General features: G+C 39.9%; 2 protein-coding genes, 1 non-coding gene and 1 pseudogene across 4 annotated transcripts; 2 read left to right on the forward strand and 2 right to left on the reverse strand.

Moving 5' to 3' along the window:
* Positions 1 to 185: 185 nt before the first annotated feature.
* On the reverse strand, positions 186 to 1,178 carry LOC147928823 (uncharacterized). The gene is made up of 3 exons (XM_087486280.1): positions 886 to 1,178; positions 510 to 798; positions 186 to 341 (listed from the first exon to the last, which is right to left on the reverse strand). The coding sequence occupies exons 1-3, from the start codon at positions 1,176 to 1,178 to the stop codon at positions 186 to 188; spliced, it is 738 nt and encodes a 245-aa protein (XP_087342406.1).
* A 1,477-nt stretch (positions 1,179 to 2,655) lies between these two features.
* LOC147928824 (uncharacterized) lies at positions 2,656 to 3,760 on the reverse strand. Its single transcript, XM_087486281.1, has 3 exons — positions 3,746 to 3,760; positions 3,356 to 3,648; positions 2,656 to 3,268 (listed from the first exon to the last, which is right to left on the reverse strand). The coding sequence occupies exons 1-3, from the start codon at positions 3,758 to 3,760 to the stop codon at positions 2,656 to 2,658; spliced, it is 921 nt and encodes a 306-aa protein (XP_087342407.1).
* A 2,117-nt stretch (positions 3,761 to 5,877) lies between these two features.
* On the forward strand, positions 5,878 to 6,869 carry LOC104742619 (transcription factor TT2-like; annotated as a pseudogene). The gene is made up of 2 exons (XR_015580978.1): positions 5,878 to 6,160; positions 6,239 to 6,869. The product of XR_015580978.1 is annotated as a transcription factor TT2-like (transcript).
* Positions 6,870 to 18,398: 11,529 nt separating this feature from the next.
* Positions 18,399 to 18,505, forward strand: LOC147928825 (small nucleolar RNA R71). The gene has a single exon (XR_015581122.1). It is a non-coding gene; the product is annotated as a small nucleolar RNA R71 (small nucleolar RNA).
* The last annotated feature ends 5,556 nt before the right edge of the window (positions 18,506 to 24,061 follow it).

Consider the following 24,061-nt stretch of genomic DNA (forward strand, 5'->3'; position numbering starts at 1 on the left):
AAGGACATAAGGACAGTATATGGGCCGGTCCGTACGAAGTCTACTAAGCGTTTTACAACAAACAACATTTTGTGTTGTAATGTAATAAGGCAATAAAATAAAATTCTTAAATTTAAACCAAATCAATCATCCAATACAAAAAATAAATAAAAGCATAGAATTAAACCAAATATAAAACCGAAAATTTATTCATCATCTTTAAAACAATCGGAAGTTTCTAGCAGGTCATCATTCTCATGATCGAAGTCTCCTTCGTCATCGAGATGCACAAGATTAGCTTCTGGATTTTTCTTCAAGATCTCTTGGTATGCATCAATAAGGTGTTTGGGAGTCCTGCAGTTCTTTGCCCAGTGGTTTGACATACCACATCGGTGACAAACCAATTTTGCCTTGGTTTGAGGCTTAAACGGTCCGCGGCCCTTATTACCACGTCCGCGGCCGGCTTGGCCCCCACGACCGCTACGTCCTCTGCCACCACGGCCACGGCCGTAGTGTCTTTCTCTGTGGACGTAGTTGGTCTCTCTAGGCTCTCTAAGCTCGTTAGGCACTGTAGTACTATCATGTCCCAAATCAACTTTGTGCGCTTCCGGTAATGGGGTTGTACCGGGAGGTCTCATGGCACTATTCATCAGCAACAGTTCGTTATTCTGCTCAGCTAGCAGTAAACACTCATTTAGTTCCCCATAGTCCGCAAACTTCGTTTGTCGGTACTGTTGCTGGAGGACAATATTGTTAGGACTAAAGGTAGACAACGTCTTATCCAATAGTTCCTTTTCCGTCACTACTGTACCGCACAGCCTAAGGACCGAGACAATCCTAAAAAGCTCGGAGTTATACTCATCCACGGTTTTGTAATCCTGGATCCTTAGGTGTTTCCAATCGTACTCGGCCTTTGGAAGGAGCACCGTCTTTTGGTGCCCGTAACGGCGTTTAAGCTGTGTCCAAAGGGCGAGAGGATCTTCTATGAATAGGTACTGGTTTTTGAGACTCTCAGCAATATGGTGATGCATGTGCTGGATACACTTATTCTTTTGCTTGTCCGTGCATGTGAAATTCTCTTCAATGCATTCGAACAAGTCCTTTGACTTCAAGTTGATCTTGGTGTTCATTGCCCATAGCAAATAGTTATCACCAGAAGCATTCAGTATTGGATAGTCTAGGCTCTTAAGGCTGGCCATCTGCATAAACAGGAATAGACTTCCGAATGTTAGCATGCGATATTTAAGATCGAACCATGCACTTGATTAATAGGACATGCGGTATTTGAGACCGTACCATGCCTTGGGCCATGCGGTATTTGAGACCGAAACATGTTTGCCACTTTATGGTTTTATGGTTTAAATTCATGCATGCAAAGCAACAAAAACAAATATGCTAATGCATGCAACAATTCTAGATAGGATTTCCTTTTTCTCTTAATATTTTCGATAACCACTAAATTAAATTTAGAAGTTTATCTTAATTATATTTTAATTCTAATTTCATTGTTTTAGCTTTATAGAAAATTAACATAAATTTTTAATAACAAACAAATTTAATCTTAGAACACAAGATTAAATTATGCAGCCGAAAATATACAATCCTAAACAAATTCGATTATGATCATTATGCATGAACAATCCAAATTAAATTCCTAGAACAGCTTTGAACAAAATCTATCTTATGATTTAACAAGACAATTCTAGGTTCTTATGCAACATAACAAATCAAGCAATTTCAAACAATCAAATCCGATTTTAAACTTGATAGGGTTATGGTGTAATTCTCAATCAATCTAACAATCCTAACAACCTATTTTAAGTTTTAGGTTTTAAGGGAAATTAAAGCTTTGTTAGGTTGTGTACTTGGATGTTTTAGGGTTCATTAGTTTTAAGGTTCAAATTTGATTATAGGGTTTTAAGAGGGTTTCGAATTCTGTTTAACTTAACACCAATAGGTTCTGACCGGTAATGATCTGGGAGCTAAAGACCTCAGATATCTCACGAACCTCGAACCTCGAACAGCTTCCAAGAACCACGAACTGCTTCCCACGAACAGATCCTTGTACCGCACGTACTTGGACTCACCCCCGATCCGCGTACCACGAACCTCGATCAAGTTTGTATGTAACTTGATCACGAGCTGAGGATGCTCGTGAATCAACAAAAGAACTTCGAGATAATTGAGGTAGATCCCGGAGGAGAAGAAGAAGAAGAACAGTTTAGGGTTTTGGAAGAGAAGGATGAAAGCGGCGGCTGCCTTAGGGTTTTAGGGTTTTAGGTGGTAGGAGTCTATCGTGCTGATAACGTGTTATGAATATAGAGTTTAGGGATAAAGCTCTTGTTATTCTTATTGATTCTTATTGATAGAACTCGAGGTTTACATGTATATATATAGTACAATACAAGCCAAAGCTAAGACCGACGTAAGACTAGGGTATCGCCGAGAAGGCCATCGGCCGATGGGCCAATAGTACATGGGCCGAAAGGCCAAGGACATAAGGACAGTATATGGGCCGGTCCGTACGAAGTCCACTAAGCGTTTTACAACAAACAACATTTTGTGTTGTAATGTAATAAGGCAATAAAATAGAATTCTTAAATTTAAACCAAATCAATCATCCAATACATAAAATAAATAAAAGCATAGAATTAAACCAAATATAAAACCGAAAATTTATTCATCATCTTTAAAACAATCGGAAGTTTCTAGCAGGTCATCATTCTCATGATCGAAGTCTCCTTCGTCATCGAGCTGCACAAGATTAGCTTCTGGATTTTTCTTCAAGATCTCTTGGTATGCATCAATAAGGTGTTTGGGAGTCCTGCAGTTCTTTGCCCAGTGGTTTAACATACCACATCGGTGACAAACCGATTTTGCCTTGGTTTGAGGCTTAAACGGTCTGCGGCCCTTATTACCACGTCTGCGGCCGGCTTGGCCCCCACGACCGCTACGTCCTCTGCCACCATGGCCACGGCCGTAGTGTCTTTCTCTGTGGACGTAGTTGGTCTCTCTAGGCTCTCTAAGCTCGTTAGGCACTGCAGTACTATCATGTCCCAAATAACCTTTGTGCGCTTCCGGTAATGGGGCTGTACCGGGAGGTCTCATGGCACTATTCATCAGCAACAGTTCGTTATTCTGCTCAGCTAGCAGTAAACACTCATTTAGTTCCCCATAGTCCGCAAACTTCGTTTGTCGGTACTGTTGCTGGAGGACAATATTGTTAGGACTAAAGGTAGACAACGTCTTATCCAATAGTTCCTTTTCCGTCACTACTGTACCGCACAGCCTAAGGACCGAGACAATCCTAAAAAGCTCGGAGTTATACTCATCCACGGTTTTGTAATCCTGGATCCTTAGGTGTTTCCAATCGTACTCGGCCTTTGGAAGGAGCACCGTCTTTTGGTGCCCGTAACGGCGTTTAAGCTGTGTCCAAAGGGCGAGAGGATCTTCTATGAATAGGTACTGGTTTTTGAGACTCTCAGCAATATGGTGATGCATGTGCTGGATACACTTATTCTTTTGCTTGTCCGTGCATGTGGAATTCTCTTCAATGCATTCGAACAAGTCCTTTGACTTCAAGTTGATCTTGGTGTTCATTGCCCATAGCAAATAGTTATCACCAGAAGCATTCAGTATTGGATAGTCTAGGCTCTTAAGGCTGGCCATCTGCATAAACAGGAATAGAACTCCGAATGTTAGCATGCGATATTTAAGATCGAACCATGCACTTGATTAATAGGACATGCGGTATTTGAGACCGTACCATGCCTTGGGCCATGCGGTATTTGAGACCGAAACATGCTTGCCACTTTATGGTTTTATGGTTTAAATTCATGCATGCAAAGCAACAAAAACAAATATGCTAATGCATGCAACAATTCTAGATAGGATTTCCTTTTTCTCTTAATATTTTCGATAACCACTAAATTAAATTTAGAAGTTTATCTTAATTATATTTTAATTCTAATTTCATTGTTTTAGCTTTATAGAAAATTAACATAACTTTTTAATAACAAACAAATTTAATCTTAGAACACAAGATTAAATTATGCAGCCGAAAATATACAATCCTAAACAAATTTGATTATGATCATGATGCATGAACAATCCAAATTAAATTCCTAGAACAGCTTTGAACAAAATCTATCTTATGATTTAACAAGACAATTCTAGGTTCTTATGCAACATAACAAATCAAGCAATTTCAAACAATCAAATCCGATTTTAAACTTGATAGGGTTATGGTGCAATTCTCAATCAATCTAACAATCCTAACAACCGATTTTAAGTTTTAGGTTTTAAGGGAAATTAAAGCTTTGTTAGGTTGTGTACTTGGATGTTTTAGGGTTCATTAGTTTTAAGGTTCAAATTCGATTATAGGGTTTTAAGAGGGTTTCGAATTCTGTTTACCTCAACACCAATAGGTTCTGACCGGTAATGATCTGGGAGCTAAAGACCTCAGATATCTCACGAACCTCGAACCTCGAACAGCTTCCAAGAACCATGAACTGCTTCCCACGAACAGATCCTTGTACCGCACGTACTTGGACTCACCCCCGATCCGCGTACCACGAACCTCGATCAAGTTTGTATGTAACTTGATCACGAGCTGAGGATGCTCGTGAATCAACAAAAGAACTTCGAGATAATTGAGGTAGATCTCGGAGGAGAAGAAGAAGAAGAACAGTTTAGGGTTTTGGAAGAGAAGGATGAAAGCGGCGGCTGCCTTAGGGTTTTAGGGTTTTAGGTGGTAGGAGTCTATCGTGCTGATAACGTGTTATGAATATAGAGTTTAGGGATAAAGCTCTTGTTATTCTTATTGATTCTTATTGATAGAACTCGAGGTTTACATGTATATATATAGTACAATACAAGCCAAAGCTAAGACCGACGTAAGACTAGGGTATCGCCGAGAAGGCCATCGGCCGATGGACCGATGGGCCAATAGTATATGGGCCGAAAGGCCAAGGACATAAGGACAGTATATGGGCCGGTCCGTACGGTCCACTAAGCATTTTACAACACGGATCTTCTTTTCTCTTTATTGTGTTTGTTTTTTCTTTCTTTTCGAAAGAGAAGAGAACATGGAGAACGCAGGCGAACCGATAGAGGAGAGACATAAACATGGCGAACGCAGCCGTTCTGGTATCGTCCCTTATCTCTCACTCTCTCTCTCCCTAATTGCTTCTTTTTATTTCGTTCAATAATAGAGATATAAGATTTCTTTTGACTTCCACTCATTGTTTAGGGCAAAATTAGTTCTTTGATCTTGATTCTATCTCAATTTTTTTTTTCTGCAAATCGCTTAGTTTATCTTTGATCGTAAGGTTGTGCTGAAGCAATTGACACATGCTATTTAGATTTTGTCTTTCTCCTCTCAATTTTCAGCAAACCGATTTCTTATACATGTCGATAGGTTTGGTAATCAGTTAAAATGTTTCATTCATTAGTATCGGATTTGATGAGAAAACGTTTGGTCAGCATTTTTACATTATGATACCTACAGTCTAATCATTTAAAACTGATAGAATGATTTATGCTTAAGTAATTTTGGATTTGAAAAACAGAGATATATAAAGCAAGAAAAGATGGTTCTTACGTTTTGGCTAATCTAAGTTGCAAGTTTTGATTAATTAATTTTGCAGGTTTGGTTTGTTACACTGGTGGATTGCGAGGTTTTGATGAATAAATTTGCAGAGATTAGTTGTAAAGCGATTGCCGTAGGGACAATGCAACAACTCCCCTATAAAAATTACTCAGCTAAACACAAAAACAGTTGCTGTTCACAACACTAAACCAAAGACAATTTCTAGCCATCACAACCACGAGAGAATGAGAAAGAGAGCAACTAATACTCGCTGAGAGCGGAGTTAAACAGAGTAGCTTGGACTGATCATGAAGACAAGATCCTAAGAGAATACATAACCACTCATGGTGAAGGCAAGTGGAGCACTCTCCCAAACCAAGCTGGTACGAATCTCTCTATTTATCCATCTTTATGTGTACATGGTACATCTACGACGTACAGTAATAGTCTTCTGCAAACATAACAGGGCTCAAGAGTTTAACAAAAGTTGTAGACTTCGGTGGAAGAACTATTTGAGAGCGGGATAAAGCGCGGAAGCACCTCATCTGCGAAAGAACTCATAATCCGTCTCCATAATCTATTTCGAAACAGGTTTTCACCAAACCACCTAGAAGTTTTCTTTTTGTAGTAAAATTAATTGTTACCTGACATGATAATTAATTAATGCAGATGGTCATTGATAGCTGGGGAGGCTTCCAGGCTGAACAGACAACAGAATAAAGAACCAGTGGAACTCCAACCTCCTCAATAGACTTCCCAAAACTCAAACCAACCAACCGAAACGTATACAACATTCGACCAGTAATGAGAAAAATATTTGTGTTATACGTACAAAGGTGATTATGTGCTCAAAGGCTCTTCTTCTCTTCAGAAGCGGAGTAGTACCAGCATATGTTATCAAACTTAATTCAACTTGGTTTTCTTAGTTTCAAATAGAATATGAAAGCTGGAAGCTGTTACATGATTTATTGTTTCTAGGTTTTTGTATAAAATGAATTTTCTACACCAGTGTAAATGTGGTTGAAAGGCTGATGACGATGGTGGGGTGGAGTCTGAAGTAGAAGAAGGTGAGATTGATGTTCGCGGAGAGGCCAAAGCTAAGCCTGACAGGGAAGATGGTGTTGTAGAACTAGAACTTGATCCTTGTGTAAATGAGATGACAGGGAGTTATTGCATGAGGTTGATGTTGTTGAAACACAAGAAAGTTATAAGCAAGAGATGGTGATATTGCTAACAAAGACGAACATGTGGGGATAGTAAACACAAAAAAGTTAAGTATTATGAAAGTTTATTGTGCTGATTTTATATTACAAGAAACCGTATCTAGTAAGATGGAAGATGAGAGACAAGCAGAATTTCTCACCAGTCACACTGTCACTTTGTAAAACAAAAACAGTCATAATTCACTATATTAATTTTGTTTTTCACAGAAAAAAAAAATTGGAGCACACTTTCATTCAAATAGTTATTTATTTAGAGAACATCTATCTTTTGGATTTTATTTCGGATAACTTTATTTATTAACTAAATATCCAAAAAATATGGTGGAAGTCCCCTTGGCCCAGTGGTTGGCTTAGGGTTCATTAATGCTTCTGCACCATAAGGTCTGGGATTCGAGCCTAGAAAATGCGATTTATTAATTGTGCAGATTAAATGAGGCAAATTTACAGACGATCTCCAGTGATGCGCAATTATTGTTGTTCGTCATGGTTCTACATACAACTAAAGGAAGGTGAGCATAGAGAAGGAGCTATCCATCAAGAGCATGGAGCAGGAAAGTAGTATAGAGCAAGAATTTATGTAGTGAATCTATTAGGGTAAGAAGGAATTATCCATGGTAGAATCATATGTAATAATTTTCAATAATCTTCAATCAATATTGAATCCAGACGATAAAAAAAAATATCCAAAAAACATTAAATAATTTTTTAACCGTAATTAAATCAAAAGACGAATTGAAAATCTTTAATCAAAAGATTCATTTAATTTTTAAATATACTTTTAATATCATCAAAATTATTTTAATGTTTATGCACATCATTTCATATCAGAAAATGTAAATTAAATTATGATCAAAAGTCCAATCTATTTATGTTATTACGATGAGAAATAGTGTATGTGAGACAGAAATGGGTAATTCGTATAATAGAAAAGATTTTATTTCAACGATTTTTTAAAATGGTTGATTATATGACATGTAAAGAACTACATTGAGACGAGTATTTTGAGAATTTTGGGTATTTTTGAAAATATTTTAAGAATTATCATTTCGTGAATGTTGGTGGTCCCCGATCTCGGTCAGCAGCCCAACCTGAAGATATCGCCTCCATTAAACCCGTTTTACCAATCCAGCGATGATCAAACATAAAACTCCGCCCTCCCCTCGGCCGTTTCGCTCCTACACTAGTCACCAAAGGCATATAATCAGACACGATCATCGACAAATATTTTGTCACCGTGTCCGGGAATAAATCATGCCAGTTCTCATTTCCTAAAGCCCTATCCAAACGACACGGATAGGCTTCTTATCCCGCCAGCCCCTCCATGAGAGACAATCACCCAGATATGGGAATTCAAGAAAACCACAATCCCGAATCATGCCATTAAAATCAAGGAAAGAAAACACGGGTCGTAACCTCCCTTCGCGTTTTTCATGATTACCAGTTAATTCATTAAAATCCCCAATTACAAACCAAGGTGTAGTCCGATTAGTACTTATCCTTGTCAACCTTTCCCAAACCAAAGCTCGGTTCTTGGGAACATGATCCCCATAGACAAAAGTCAAATGAATAACACGCCCCTTAAAGCATGCTTCAACATCAATTAATCTATTTGTCTCCATTAAAATTGAAACGTTAAAAATATCTTGATTATAAAATAAAGCCAAACCACCACTACAACCAACAGGTTCTACTGTTGTCAAATTTTTATAGCCAAAATGGCCTACAAATTTTCGAAAAAAGAAAAAAACTGTTTGGTTTCCATAAGAAATAAAAAGTCTGGCCTATGTTTATTCCAGAGATCCCTAAGATTCCCTATAGAGGCCTTATTACCAAGTCCTTGACATTTCCAACTTAGTACATTCATTTAACAATTTTAAGTTTTGGTGGTTTAACGCCACCTAGCCCGCCCTTCACCCCATCCTGGGTTTTCGGAACAAGACCACTTTCACCAGCAACCGGCCCATATGGGGGTCTCCGCCCTGGAGATAGTAGCAGCTGTGCATTACGCTTCTTCGTACTTGCGCCTCGGAGTACCGTACCTCGCCCCTTCCTCACTCTCGACCAGGTAACCTGCGGGTTGGCATCCCCCAATGCAACCTCCCTTGTGTCCCCCTCAACTCCACCCAAAGCCTCCTCTAGGTCATCAAAAGTGTCAGGATCCTCCTCCATCACCCAACCATCCCTTGTGTCCCCCTCCCCCTCCATGCTGCCATTGTCATCATGATCAATGACACGATCCCTCTGAACCTCTAAACTTTCCACACCACCACCCTGAGACCCCGCAACAACAGGCAAAGCTTGGGATTCCACTCCCTGATCAGGAACGAAATCATCATCCACCGCAACACCAATCATAGCGGATCCTCCAGCAACAAAAGGATTCTCGTGGGACTCGACACTATGTCCATAGGGTTCTCCACTTGAGACGTAAGTTCAACCCTAGAGTCCACCTGTGGAACACCCTCATCTATCTGAGTGACGATGGCCTGACCACCGGACCCTGGCAAGACACGATCCCCACCAACCAACTCTGTCGAACCTTCCACAATCTGACCTTCCTCAGCGACCTGAACCCCCACTACAGGAGGCACGAAGGACCGCACAACATCACCCTCATCCTGGAACAGAGATTTCCTAACAACTTTCTGTGGTTGAGATATCCTCCCCTGCGCCCTCTCATCCTCCACCACCAGCTCCCTGACCTTTTCTGCACGCTGACGGGGTTGACCCTTAGTCACCCCTTGACGCCCACGAGACCCCTGCGAAGACTCCCCCTGTGAGATCCCCTTAGCCCGATAAGAGGACCCGTCACCTGATCTGGCCTAGCCTTTGAAGGACCATAAGAAGAAGACTGATGTCGACCCTTTGTGGGACCAGCACCACCCCGTGAATCCGCTAATACCGCCCCTTTGTAACTCATTAGATGCCCCTGGTCACTACTAACCACAGTCCCAACTTGGGCACCTCCAGATGATGAAAACTTAGCACTCAGGCAGTTTTTTCCATCATGGCATAAACTAAAGCAAATCTGGCACCAACAATACAACCTCTCTTAATGAAGCTTGACAATGGTCACCTCTCCATTAAAAAATTCGATGTCTGTCTAGAAACAAAGAGGTTTCAGACCATCAACAGTCACCTTCACTCTCCCTCGGTCAATATCCACAGCCTCGACCACTCCCAAAGCTGAACCAATAACCCTGAAGGTGGGTTAAGCCTAGAACTGAATTGGCACATCCGATACATGAATCCAAAACGTTAGGGAGGATGGATAAGTCGGATCTACCACAGGAGTCCATCGGACCAAAGAAACAATCCAAGAATGGAAATGGAAAGGCTCCATCTGCATAACCTCCACAATATCAGCTTCCTCATCAAAATCAAATTGGAACTTCCCTGAACCCAAATCCGCACCCGCCACTCTACCCTCCACCTGCCTAATCCGCGGCATCATAATCAGTAACGACTTCATATCTTGGACTTGAGGGTTGAAACACCGCCCAATGACCGTCTTAGAATAACCCGCGATGAGAGCAGAGTTATCAAAGTAGGGAATCTTGATTTTCCGTCGTGTTTGTGGACCATCCAACGACAAACCAGCCACACCCTTCCCCATGAGACCACTTTGAGACATAGCAAACTCGAGAGAGAGCAAACTATGAAAACCCGTCCCGCGGACCCCACTAGCCCACTGCTAGCCGCCCCAACGGACTGTTCGTGGACCCCACTAGCCCACCGCTAGCCGGCCCAATAGACCCCAAGCTGGCCCTACAGGGCATCAATCCTAACCCATCATTGTGGATATCCAAATCCACTAGTAGGTTATTGGTGCGCCAGGCGTTCCTCGAACCCTGGTCCCCACCCTTTAACAACCTTCCTACAGGACAAGCTGTCACCAATTGATCTGCAGGTCAGTTGGTGGCAGCTCGTCCTGTGGGAAGGTTGTTAAAGGGTGGGGACCAGGGTTCGAGGAACGCCTGGCGCACCAATAACCTACTGTGGATTTGGATGAATAGTTCCATTTCCCCAGTGAGGGGTTAGGATCGATGCCCTGCAGGACCAGCTTCGGGCCTATGGGGGCAAGCTAGCAGTGGACTAGTGGGGTCAACGGGACGGGTTGTTACACAAACGAATCAAAACAAAGAAACCAGTGCACAACGAAAAGAGAATAAGATGTATTCCGCTGAATTCCGCTGAATTCCGCTTCAAACAACTCATAAACTAGTCGATACCCAAGAGAAGATCGAAAAAGGAAATCAAAATCAATTAGTGATGATCCGATTCTAAGCCAAAGCCAATCTCTTTCAAGGATCCGCCCCGATTTGGTGCGATGACACCCCCCCAATCCTTTTCTTGCCAAAAAACCTCTGAACCAGAATCACATCTATTAAGACCCAATCTCAATTCCCTGTCCGAGAAACTAAAGAACATGGAAACCCATATACACCCCTAATCTCCAAACCAGAACCAATAAACAAAGAATCGCCCAACAGTTATCCTTATCAGCTCGGTCTCCCTAGAATTCCCAATATCCTGTAACCAGATCTGGAGAGAACCACCAAAGGAAACTTCCCCATAGCCCCCACTCCGATTCTCCAATGGACCCGAAATAACCACAAGAAAACCCCATCTTCCCACCAAAGGAATCACCAGAATTATCCGACAATCAAAACCCTAAATTCGCCAAAGCCATCGCCGCTCTCTCTTCTTCTTTTTTTTTTTTTTTTTTTCTACTCTTTAGTGCACATTTGTTGGCAGAAGATTGGCAAAAGCAAATAGAAGAAAATATCAACGCAATTAACGCAATTACGCAAGTTATATGACAATCATGACTCTTCATTCCTATAAACTATCCTTCTCTAATATCAACACAATTACGCAAGTTAGATGCGTAACCATCAAGGAACTTCACATTGTGGGTAATCCAGTTGAAAAAGCCACCTTTGAAGCCACATTTAACCGATATGTTGGAACTGGACATCTCCCGTTTGCCATTATCTCAAGCTAAGGCTTATAGCAAATATCTGGAAAGTCTAATCTAGACTTCAAATTGTCCTTTGTCTTCCATTGAATGTTTAGGACAGTGTTCATGAGGTTGTCAAAGAAGTTCTTCTCATTCTGCATGACACCAAGTTTATGCTTCAACAAAAGGTCTTTCCAATATGGAAAATCAAAAAGAATGCTTTGTATGCCAATTTTGATTTGCACCAACACCGTCAACATGATCATGTCCATTACCACGAACGTCAGGAGTCCTTGCCTCTCCTAAATCTCTAAACTGAGTCAACACTTTCAACATTTATAAATGTGGGTAGATCATCATACACTTTCTTATTCTTCTTAAACAAATTCCTTGTACAACGATAAGGGTGATCAGGTGGTAAAAATCTTTTGTGACAATCAAACCAACTTGTCTTGCGTTTGTGCCTTAATTGGAATGCATCTATGTTATCTTGACAATACGGACATGATAATCACCCATGAGTGGTCTATCTAGATAACATACCATATGCTGGAAAATCGCTTATGGTTAACATTATTGTCGCTCGCATCTGAAAATTTTGTTGAGTTGATACAACATATGCTTCAACACCGTGCTCCCATAACACTTGAAACTCGTAAATCAATGGTTGGAGGAAGATATCAAGTGACTTCTTTAGATGCTCTAGACCGGGAACAAGAATTGAGAAGAACAAAAACTCTCGACGCATGCACAACGCTGGTGGCAGATTGTAGGGTGTTACAATGAATATTGACTTCCATGCTTCCCAAATGGGTTGAAATCATCTATACAAAGTCCTAAGTAGACATTCCGCAAAATCTGGATACACTGATTGAAAATGTTTCCATGCTTCCGCATCTGAAGGATGTGTGATCTTTCCTTCTTCTCTTCTATGCTCTACATGCCATCTCATTGGCTCAGCTGTACGTTCAGATTGGTATAACCTCTTTAACCTGTCTCCTAAGGGCAAATACCACATTCGTTTATAAGTAACGGGAACCCTGCCACTTGTTTCTTGAAACCATGGTTTGCGACACCATTTACATCTTCTACGGTTTTTATCTTGTCTCCAATGTATCATGCAATTGTCGATGCACACATCTATTATTTGATACGGTAACCCAAAAAAGCCACCAGTTTCTAAACCTCGTAGTAAGAAGCTGGTGAAATATTATCTTCAGGCAAAATATTTTTTACAAAATCTGTTATCGCATCCACACAATCCTCTACTAAATTGTAGTTTGTCTTAATCGTCATCAATCTACTTGCAGATGATAATGGAGAATGACTGTAACGCCCCCGAACCGTTCTAAGACCAAACCCGTCCAGAACGACCCTGGGACGCTACTTTGGGAATAATCACCAATAATCTGGCCAAGGTTCTAAAACCCATTTAGACCATTAGCCAGTCCATCGATAATATTCCCACCACTTAGACAACACTTAGGCTTGCCAACCCTTGTGATGCCCAAGTGTTGAGCCAACCCGGACTAGGTCATTATCAGTCATAACTCGTACAAAAATATAAAACCGAATACTTCATTAGTTAAAAATATTTCACAAGTTTAACAAAAAGGTAAATAAAGTTTATGGCCAGGCCTAATGTCAATAAGATAATACATGTTTTTCTTTGACAATAAAACATACTTTTATTTTACACAAGACACAAAAACTATTTCCGGGGCTCCTATCGTCCAACACGCCCTCTAGTTCTCCCCACTACTGGTTACCTGCAGGATAAAATTCTATCATAAGTAATCTAAGATTACTTAGTGAGTCTCAGGGGTCCCTGCAGAAGATTAGATTCCCAACCCCACCCCAAAACACAAGGAATCAATCAATCACACACAAATATCAATCAAATGCAACATGCAAAACTTGAATAAAAAGAAAAATATTTTTAAAAAAGTTTTACTAGGGCCCAGATATGCCGCCTTCCATCCTTTTCCCCCTTTTATCTCTGCATTACAACCACAAAGGCATGTAACCAGAATAAAACCCCAAATACACCGTCGTGTATAGCATCCGTCAAGGTAGCGAACCGAGACTGAGCTCTTCGTTACAACATACATGGCTATGCTGCATGCTGCAACGGTTTCACAAGGAAGGTCAGACACATCTCCACTCTCTTAGTGCGCTTATGGCTGTTCGGATCTCCACATCTCGAACGCCACACACTAAGACCAACCATTCTTAAGTTTTAGGTTTATGAGCTTAAAGAACCATAAACCTCTACAAACAACAAACAACAACAATAAACAACATGCAACAACTTCTCATGCAATAAATCAATCAAGCGGATCTACCCATCAATGCTTGAGATCTACCATGGACTAACCTCACATGCAATAGATCAATCAAGCGGATCTTCCCATCAACGCTTGAGATCTACCATTAATTAACCTCACATGCAATAGATCAATCAAGCGGATCTTCCCATCAACGCTTGAGATCTACCATGGATTTCTCTCACATGCAATAGATCAATCAAGCGGATCTACTCATCAACGCTTGAGATCTACCATGAAATCCACTAACCACAATGCAAAACTTCAAGAAGACTAACAAAAAATCAATAAGAATGCAACTATATGCACATGCAAGTCGACTCTAGCTTGGGTCTACCAAACACAAAGCTAGATCGAAGATATGCTCCCTGAAACTCACAGATTTTCGCAGATCTTCAGCTTCTGCAATCCAATCTCTTCTTTGCTTCAACAACTCTTCACGCAGATGAAACACACACAATTCCCTCTTCTCACACATAGAAAAAATTCTCTCTATTTCTTCTCTACTCTCTCGCCAACAGCCTTTAGGCGTCCACTCTCTCTTTTCTCTCCAAGTGAGAAAATGAGAGACTATTTATAGAGTGTGTGGGCGAGCAGCCTCCTCCATGCGCCCAAAATGAGATGTCATCACCACATTTCTCCAAGTAGACACTTGTCCAAAGTGTTGAGATGAGGTGTCATCACCACATTCTTCTTCTCATGCGTGAGTGGGGGAATATTCCTCCCCACTTCACTCTCACTCAAATAAATAATTCTCTTCTTTCTCTAAGAGACAAAATCGAGTGAAAGAGGAATATTCCTCTCCACTTCCTCCCTTATGCGATTTAATAATCGCTTAGTGGTTCCTTTACTAATTAATTAATTAATTAATTATTCCCACTAACTCTACTAATTCCGCTTAAATAAAATATTATTTTAGTGGGTTCCTTCCTGTTTCTTGCAACCTTCCTTGGTTACGGTACTATCTGCCTGGACGTGCCCTCGTCCGTCTCCGTACGCTGTCCTGTGCGTACCACATACACTAGTACGTACTATTGATCAGCCTGTTGCTCGATTTACTTTTTCCCGGACATCTCTCGGCAATTCTTTTCTGCTTCTAACTCACTTCCTTTTTTTTCCCTTCCCAGGTCAATTCTTTAGAAAATTTTATCTTGTAGTGAGGGTCACTACAATGATCCTCTCTACATCATGGGTATAGCAGTTGTTTGGCTGCATCTAACATTCCAAAAAATTAGGTTCTAAATTAGGTTCCTCTATCCTATCTACATTACCACTAGTTGACAGCATATTTCCCCTATATGCAACATTCACCATCTGAAAATTACTTGCACAAAATCTATATTTGTTCTCTATTCTTCTAAGCTAACAGCAATATTTGGTTCGCTAGTACTAGCATAATCCGACCGTTCTCCATGAAAAAACCAAATCTTATAACGTGTCATAAACTCATTGCAATACAAGTGATTCCACACTAAATCAATTCTAATATTATGAGAATTTCGTAAAATAGAACATGGACATTTTAACTTACGTGTTTTCTTAGCTTCCGGTTGTTGACAAGCCAATTCAAAGAACTCACCTACGCCTCTTGCATATTCATCTCTTAATAAGTTTGATTCCAGATCCATCATTGGTTCATCCATCCACGATCTAAAATAAGAAGACATTTTTCTCGGTTTTTTATTGCAGAGCAAGAAAAAGTGTAGTAAAAATAAGTTTGTTTTGAGAATGAGTGCCAATACTTATTTATAGAAATCATGTCCGTCGGGAATTTGTTGAGAAATTTGTCGAAAATCCGTCGGGCATCTGGAAATTCAAACGGCTATGACAACGACAACAAAATGCCGATAGACCATAACAATTTTCAAACAGCTATAACAACGGTAATATATGATCGACAGCGTCATGATGGAATTCCGACATAATTTTTTAATAGACATATTCTGTCAGGATTCTGACGGGATATGGTCCAAAATCCCAACGGACAAAATCTCGTCTGAAATAGCTACCACAATCCCCCGATGGTTTAAATTTCATCATATATTCAGACTAATAATTATTTATCATTACTAAATATCTATTAATTTAATAACAATATAATAATAATAATAATAATAATTTTAGTGTGATATTTGGTATTAGGATTGGAGAAAAAAGAATATTTGATGCTCAAAACGATACTTAAATATGGTGTAATTTTTAGTGCTGTGGTTGGATATGTATAGTGGAAAGCGTTTTCTCCCATGTATAGTCACTCTTCTCAAGAAAATCTTGTAGGGTCGTGTGCAATTTATAGAGTCAGTATAGTTCATTTCTAAAACAAGTGCTTGTGTTTTGATTATGCTGGTCTATTAGGACTAATATATTTATTCGGATAACCCCAATCAAACATTTGGAGTTAACTATTTTTTTATTTATTTAGGAAAACAAAAATATTCAAGTAAGTGTATGTGTAGTGGGGAGTTTTTACCTAGGTATTCAACAATTAAAAAAAAAAAAGTGAAAGAAAGAGCTAGAGGTGATAATTAATTTTTATTTGAGAATTTTTGAGAACCTCGGTAAACACATTTCAGTATATGTTGAAGTCTATTTTTTAAAAAAAAAATTAAATAATTAACTAAATTAATTTAAAAAATTTAAAAATATAATATGAGAGATGAGGAGAATCTTTGTGCCCATTTTCTAAGAGCAAGTCCATTGGGAAGATTTAGCAAGAACTCTTATATTTTTGGGACAAAAAATAAATAAAAACTGATAAAAACATAAGAGTTGCCTCTTAATTAGTAAGTTTTGAGATCAACTCTTATTGCTACGTGTACAGATATGATTGGTTTTATTTTTGATAGAAAAAATAATTTTTTTTCCCCTTTTTTCTCTTTCTTCTCCCAATCTCTTTCGCGACACCTTCTCTCACTTCCCCCAAATTCTCGTTGAGAATTTTTTCCACCAAATCAAAGCCTTTCCTTCACTGCTTTTCGAGAATTTGATGAACCAATCTCCATCTGATGGTAATTTCATGTTTCTATTTGTTTGAATTCTTTCCAAGACGTTTGGCTATAGTTAAAGGCATTAGGCTGACTGATGCCCCCAAATCGCAAAGACACCTTCCGAACGTCAAAGGTCTAATCGAGCAAGGTAAAGTAAATGACCTCGGGTCGCTCAATTTCTTAGGTGCAGTAGTCCTCTGGATTATAACACTGCACTCGTGATTGAGTATGACCATTCCTTGAACTTGTTTTGTTTGTTCCATCACAGCATCTTTCAGGAATTTCTGGTAAGGGGAGATCAGGGTGAAAGCGTCTATTTGAGGCATGCGAAGCTCGAGTTCCTGCATCTGTTTTTCGAAAAAAGCCTTGTACTTCTCAAGAAATTCCTTGTGAAACCGTCCAGGAAATTGTAAGGGTGGCTTGTAAGGAGGAGGGATGAATCGTCTCTCTTTCTGTTTCTCTTCTCCTGGTTTGTCTGTGGGAGGTGGACTGACCGGAAAGTCAACCCAATCATCTATCCGGATAGTGTGATTGGGTGCAGGATCGGGTTGCTCTATAGAATGGTTTGGTGGTTGAGCAGGAGTGGGCGGTTCACGGAGATCCTCCCCATCTAAGTCATTGTTGTCCTCAGTAATGTGTTGTGGTGCCATTCGAGGTGGTAATTGGCGTCCACTCTGTAGGGCTATTGCTAGCGCAGACTCTTGACCTTTTGAAGTTGAAGCCGATTTATCTGTAAGCACCTGAATTCGAGAGCCTAAGGCATCAAACTTGTTGTGTAGTTGCTGGAAATTGGCTGATAAATGGCAGGCGAGATCATCGAATCTTGTTGTATTGTGTATGGCATCGGTCTTCTGAGTTGACAGGACTTGGTGCATTTGTGAGAGCAAATCTAGCGATGACGAATTATATGAAGGTATTGGGCTGATAGTCTGATTATTGGGGATGTAAGTTCTGGGCCTTGTTGTGTGACCGCTTTGCTTATAGATGTAGTTCATGTCCTCTAGCTGATCATTCTCCCCATCTTGTTGCAGAAACTGCTTTTCCTCTGAGATTGCATGGACATGTTGTTGATGGTTGAGGAGCTTAACAAGCTTTTCATTGACGACTTTCATGTCCCTCTTGTACTTGGCATCTTCCTCTCCAGTAGATCGCACAGTGTGATCGTACTCCTCATTGTAATGCCCATCAGATTTAGCCAAGTTCTCCACTAGATCCCAACCTTCATCAACATCCTTGTTAAGGAAGTTATCATTGCTTGTGGTGTCCAGCAACATCTGTATCTTAGGGACTACACCTCGGTATAGTGTACTCAGCAATGAAGCATTGCTGAATCCATGATGAGGGCGTCTGCTTGTGTATCCCTTGAAACGTTCCCAAGCTTCATTGAACGTTTCATTGTTCTTCTGAACAAAGCTGGAGATGTCATTTTGCATCCTTGCGGTTCTGGAGTTGGAGAATAATTTGGCTAGAAACGTCTTCTTGCATGCTTCCCAAGTGGTGATGGACTCCTTGGGGAGTGATTTCTCCCAGATGTGTGCTTTGTCTCCCAAAGACAATGGGAAAAGCCGGAGTTTGAATCCATCTTCACTAACTCCATTGATCTTGGTTAGGCTACAGAGCCTATCAAACTCATCCAAATGGTCCAATGGGTCCTCCATTGGCAATCCATGAAACTTGTTGCTTTGTATCATCTGGATGAGACTACTCTTTATCTCAAAGTTGTTGTTATGAACAGCAGGTGGCACAATGCCATGTCTTTGAGTGTGAGTAGAGGGAGCATCCCCTGCTCCTATGTTGGTCCTCACTGGAGGTGCTGGTGGACCATTCTGATTGTTCATTGTCTCCTCAATTGTTGTTGGTTGTTGTGGTTTCTAGACTTGTTGTTGACGGAGTAACCTTGGTCTGTCTATGTTGTCGATGAAAGGACTCAAGTTTTGGCTACCCTTGGATCGTGTTTGCATGCACAAGCATGTGATCGAGTGAATACACGAAGGTCAACCCTATCCAGGTGATCGAGTGACGGGTCGGGTGGGTGATCAGGTTGTACCTGAAATGCAAAACAAACACACACGAAAGTAAACAAGTCAGTACCGAACCAAAGTGTATAATAGAACTTGATCTAGCAAGTGCTGAAATCTTAAACGTAGCAAATTAATTTCAACCAAATGGCAACGGCGCCAAATTGATAACAAGATTTTCACACAGGGTATCAATTCCCTATGCAGTTGTAGTACAAAGAATTATCAATCCAAATGGTTGTTATGCTAGTAGATGAGATATTATCAGAGCTATGCAAGTCAAGCCAGGAAAGAAATGGTTTTGATCTAACAATCCTAAAACAAATAAAAGAAAGCAAATAAACAAGAACCACACGACCTAAGCACTCGATGCAAGCATTCGAGTACAGGATCGGGTGGGGTGATCGAGTAAGCAAGATGCGTATGAACAGCTCGAAGGGTTACACTAAGCTGGTGATCGAGTACCAGTTCAGGTAAGGGATCGAGTTATGAATAAAAGTGTAAACAATTAAAATGCGAAAGCTCCTAAGGATGGGGTAATCGACTCCTAAGTATTCCTGACCGGTATGGAAGTCCTACATGCCTCAAGCAAATATTCCTTAGACAATGAAACTTTAAAATCTTGTTAAAACACTCTCGTGATAGAAACAATCAACCTTGATCACTTCCCTACCCAACTCTCGTTGGAGAAACATGACCAAGCATGCAATACAAACCGATTCATTATTTTCAATAAACACCTTACACATCTAATCTCTTAGGCTAAGTGAGTAAATGTCTAGCATTGATTGATTCAAGCATTTCATCTACACCTCATGATGGTAAAACACCCTAGATCTAATCTCAACCTCTCGGTTTTTTGATAGCATTAAGAACACCAATCTAGAAAGGAATTTGTAAAACATAAACAACCAAGCTAAGACATCCTAACCGATTAAGAACACCTAAATGTCTGTCCCATCCCTAGAAACTTTGTTTCACTACTCAGATTTCATTGCAGAAAACATAAAAGCATAGATAAACGAAAATTGCATTGTATTAAAAGATAAAATAGAAGTAAAGAGTACAAAATGGAAATCTAAAAGGAAAGCAAAAAGATGTGAAATAAAACCTAACGAAATAGAGAAAAGGTGTTTGAGTCGCTCAAGATCTCTCTCAGAAGCTCTCGCTCTCTGGTTTGAGTGTCTGCGGCGTCCTGGGGCGAGAGGAAGAAGAGGGGGGTTTATATATGGAAACCCCTTTGACCTATCTTCCCAGTCCTGCTCGAGGGTCTGCTCGATGGATTGCACGAGGATGAGGTCGGGTTACTCCTCGGGTAGGTCGTCGGGTTGTTCTTCCTTCTCTTGGATCCTCCTCGATCGGGTTGGGGTTCAGACTGTTCTTCATACTCAATAGCTCCTTCGGGTACATGCTCGGATTTGACCTTGTTTTTTTCCATTTTAGGCTCTAAAGCACCTTTCTCATCCAAAGTATGCAAATGCAAGAATGCAACACCCTAAATGGCCTAAATGCGAATTTCTACAGTTAATGACCTAAAAATGCTAAGGTAAGGGTATAAACAATGCAAAATATGGACAAAAAAGGATGTTTAAAACATGCAAATTAGAGAGTACGCAAGTGGGGGAGCGAAGTATCTATGACAGGGACTTTGTCGAGGAAACAACTGAAAAAATCAAAGTCTTTAAGGTTAAGATGAAAGAGGCACAAAACCGACAGAAGAGCTATGCGGATAACATCGGAGAGAGCTAGAATTTCAGGTCGGGAATATGGTTTATCTCAAGACAGTTACCTACAAGGGTAAGAACCGTGCAGCCTTGAACGAAAAACTCACCCCGCGGTACGTGGGACCGTACCGGATTTTGGAAAGAATCGGACCAGTTGCTTACCGGTTAGAGTTGCCACCGGCGATGGCTGCATTTCACAAAGTGTTTCATGTGTCCATGCTAAGGAAATGCATAACGCACCGGGAGAATGTTACCTCCGAGCCTCCACCAGATTTACAAGAGAATTTGACTATCATTGGGATACCAGTCCGAATCATAGGAAGAAAGTTGAGAACGAATCAGAAGAAAAAGGTCAAATTGATTCAAGTAGTGTGGGATTGTGATGGAGAAGAAGAAACTACTTGGGAACCAGAAGAGGTGATGAAGGTAAACTTCAAGAAATGGTTTGAGTAGTAGGAAGTATCAAAACGGAAAGCCTAGATTCGAGGGCGGATCTGTTCTAAGTGGGGAAGAACTGTAACGTCCATCTCCACCGTACCTTGGACGGTTTAATGGGTATATGTCGGTTTGAGTTTACAAATGAGATGATTAGGATTTAGATTTTACAATTAGAACAAAATTATAGGTTAGTTTAAGTTTACAAATGAGATGGTTAGGATTTAGATTTTACAATTAGAATGAAATTATATGTCGGTTTGGATTTACAAATAAAATGCTTAGGGTTTATATATTACAATTAGAATAAAATTATATGTCGGTTTGTGTTTACAAATTGGTTTGTGTTTACAAATGAGATGATTAGGATTTAAATTTTACAATTAGAATGAAATAATATATCGATTGGGTTTATAAAAATACGGTTTGAGTTTTTAATTTTATAATATAGATTTTGTTTCCTGATTTTATAAGAAGGTAAATGAATAGGTTCTTAAATATATTATGATGTGTCAAATTTTCATTGGTTAAAATAAAGAGAGGTAAATATAGGGATTCCTTTTAGCGTGAATCCAAAAATTGTTCACTGAGAACTTGACTTGTCTCAAAACTATGGTGAGTTTATCATCTTCTGCATATTTTAAATGATTAAACATGGTTATGTATTTCTCTCAATCTTTGGTTTAACAAAGATAATCTGGTTCTGGTTCAATAAGATATAGATTAAAAAAAATTCAAAAAAGATAATAAAAATAAATTCCATAAATTATGAATTGTTTTCCCTTCTTATGCGCATAGTTTATGTGGGTTATACATATTGGCACATTATATGTATTAACAACAATTTTTACAGAAGATAATCAACATATACATATTGTTCGTTCCCAACCGAAATGAATACTTTTGAGTAGAATATTAAAAGAACATTGGTACAATGGTACTTACAAGAAAATCAATATTTAAAAATAGTGGTTGATCACTAAGTCACAACCATTGTTGCATATCGAATATGGTAAATTAGTTCAAGAAAAAACAAACTTAGTTCAAACCGCCTTTGAAATTAGTCTTCTAGTCGGTGGGATGAGAGAGAGGTAAAGTTAAGTCTAATTTATTTTCGTCTCCGTTTATTTTCATTAGAGAATTCACTTATATATTAAAAATAAAACAACCATCGTGGTTCTTTCCTAAAGACACCTCTAAATAGAAAGAACGTAGCCTCCAAAATGAAATTATTGCCTTGATGAACCATATTAAGACTTGTAAGGGAAGTAGTAAGTTTGTGTAATTAGTCGCGTAGATGAAGAGTTAAGTACGCAACCCATATATTTTCACCTTTTTCCAACTATAAATAGGGATGTTTAGAAGAGGTTTTACATTCCAACTAGTAGAAAACTCTTTCACAATATCGCAGTTCTATAATTTTATTATCTTTTTTTTTCCTTTTTCATTTGAAATCTTTGTGGAAAAAATGGCATCGTCCGATCCTTTTGTTTTACTAAATAGAGAAATGTGGAAGGCGAGAAATAATTTTGATGTAAAATGCGTGGAGTTAGTGAGACTTCAGCAAGCAGCTGAACCTGGGCGGGTGGTGGCAGGATCGTAAGAAGATGGAGTTGGAAGATGTTGATGTCCAAATCGGTCATAATTAGAATATTTTAGTTCGGTAAAAAGGAGTTCGAAGTTCTCTTTATAATTCGGTGTCGAGGCACAAAAGGATGGGCTACAATGTAAATTAGATGAGCTAAAACGACTAGATTAATACAGAAGACGAGCTGCGAGTTCGTCGATTTAAGACCTTATATGAGTGATCGTGTACTTCTTGTCCGTATTCTTTTCCTTTTTCGTGCAACCCTTTTTTTCGAATGTTGTACTTTTGTATTTATAGGGAAATGTGTCGGTTCGTCCTCCGAAAAGACCAAAATACTCCTCCTTCTTTGGAGGTTTATTTGGGCCTTTTATGGGCCGAGCCTTTTGTTAAAGGGTGAAGATCTACCCCTAACTGTATTCCTCTCCCACCTTCAGTTCGTAGTCTTTAGGTGGAGAACTTTGCCCGAAGGACTCGCATTCTTCTTGGTAGCTCGGCGTGAGACCTCAGCTCGTCGAGGGGTTTCAGATTTCAAATTTCAGTTGTTGGGGATGGTAATTCAGGACAAGATTTGAGGAAGTGAAAGGTCGCGCGTGAGACTTCTCAGTTTTCGACGCTAGAGGTCGAATCATCATGTACGGTTCCTGACGCGCGTGAAATCCGGAAGTCGTACCGTCTTCCTCATATTATTATTCCGGATGAAGATGAACGTCCTTGGGATGTTCCGGAGGGTTACATCTATCTCTCGGAGAAGCTTTTCACCGAGTGCGCAATCATGTTTCCCCTTCCTGCTTTCCTGATGTCATATTTGGCGAATCGTAAGATGGCGATATCCCAATTTGCAATAGCGACTTTTCGGAATGCGGTCAGTATCTCTATTTTGGCCGACGCAGTGGAAATCGACCTTTCGGTTGAACATTTCAAGGAACTCACCTGGTTTACTGCCACAAACCAAAATAAATCATCGGGTGTTTATTACGTTAGTTAGAGGAGGCTAGTACTCGTCCAGGGGACGAAGGGGAAGACTTATAATTGGGCTGGATCGTATTTCTTTATGAGAGTGGATCCGGGGGTCGTCGAAGATCCTTCCATTCCTTGATATTCTGGGTGGAATCTTTCACCCGGTAGCCGACCTTCTCTGTAGCCCTTTTTTTACTTCAGTCTCATGCTATCGTAATTAACTTAGTTGTCGTCTTGCAGTTTCTGTGCCGAGGTGTCTGCTTCCTTACC

Source organism: Camelina sativa, chromosome 14, assembly GCF_030686135.1.
Source record: "Camelina sativa cultivar CO46 ecotype springtype chromosome 14, ASM3068613v1".
Taxonomy (NCBI): domain Eukaryota; kingdom Viridiplantae; phylum Streptophyta; class Magnoliopsida; order Brassicales; family Brassicaceae; genus Camelina; species Camelina sativa.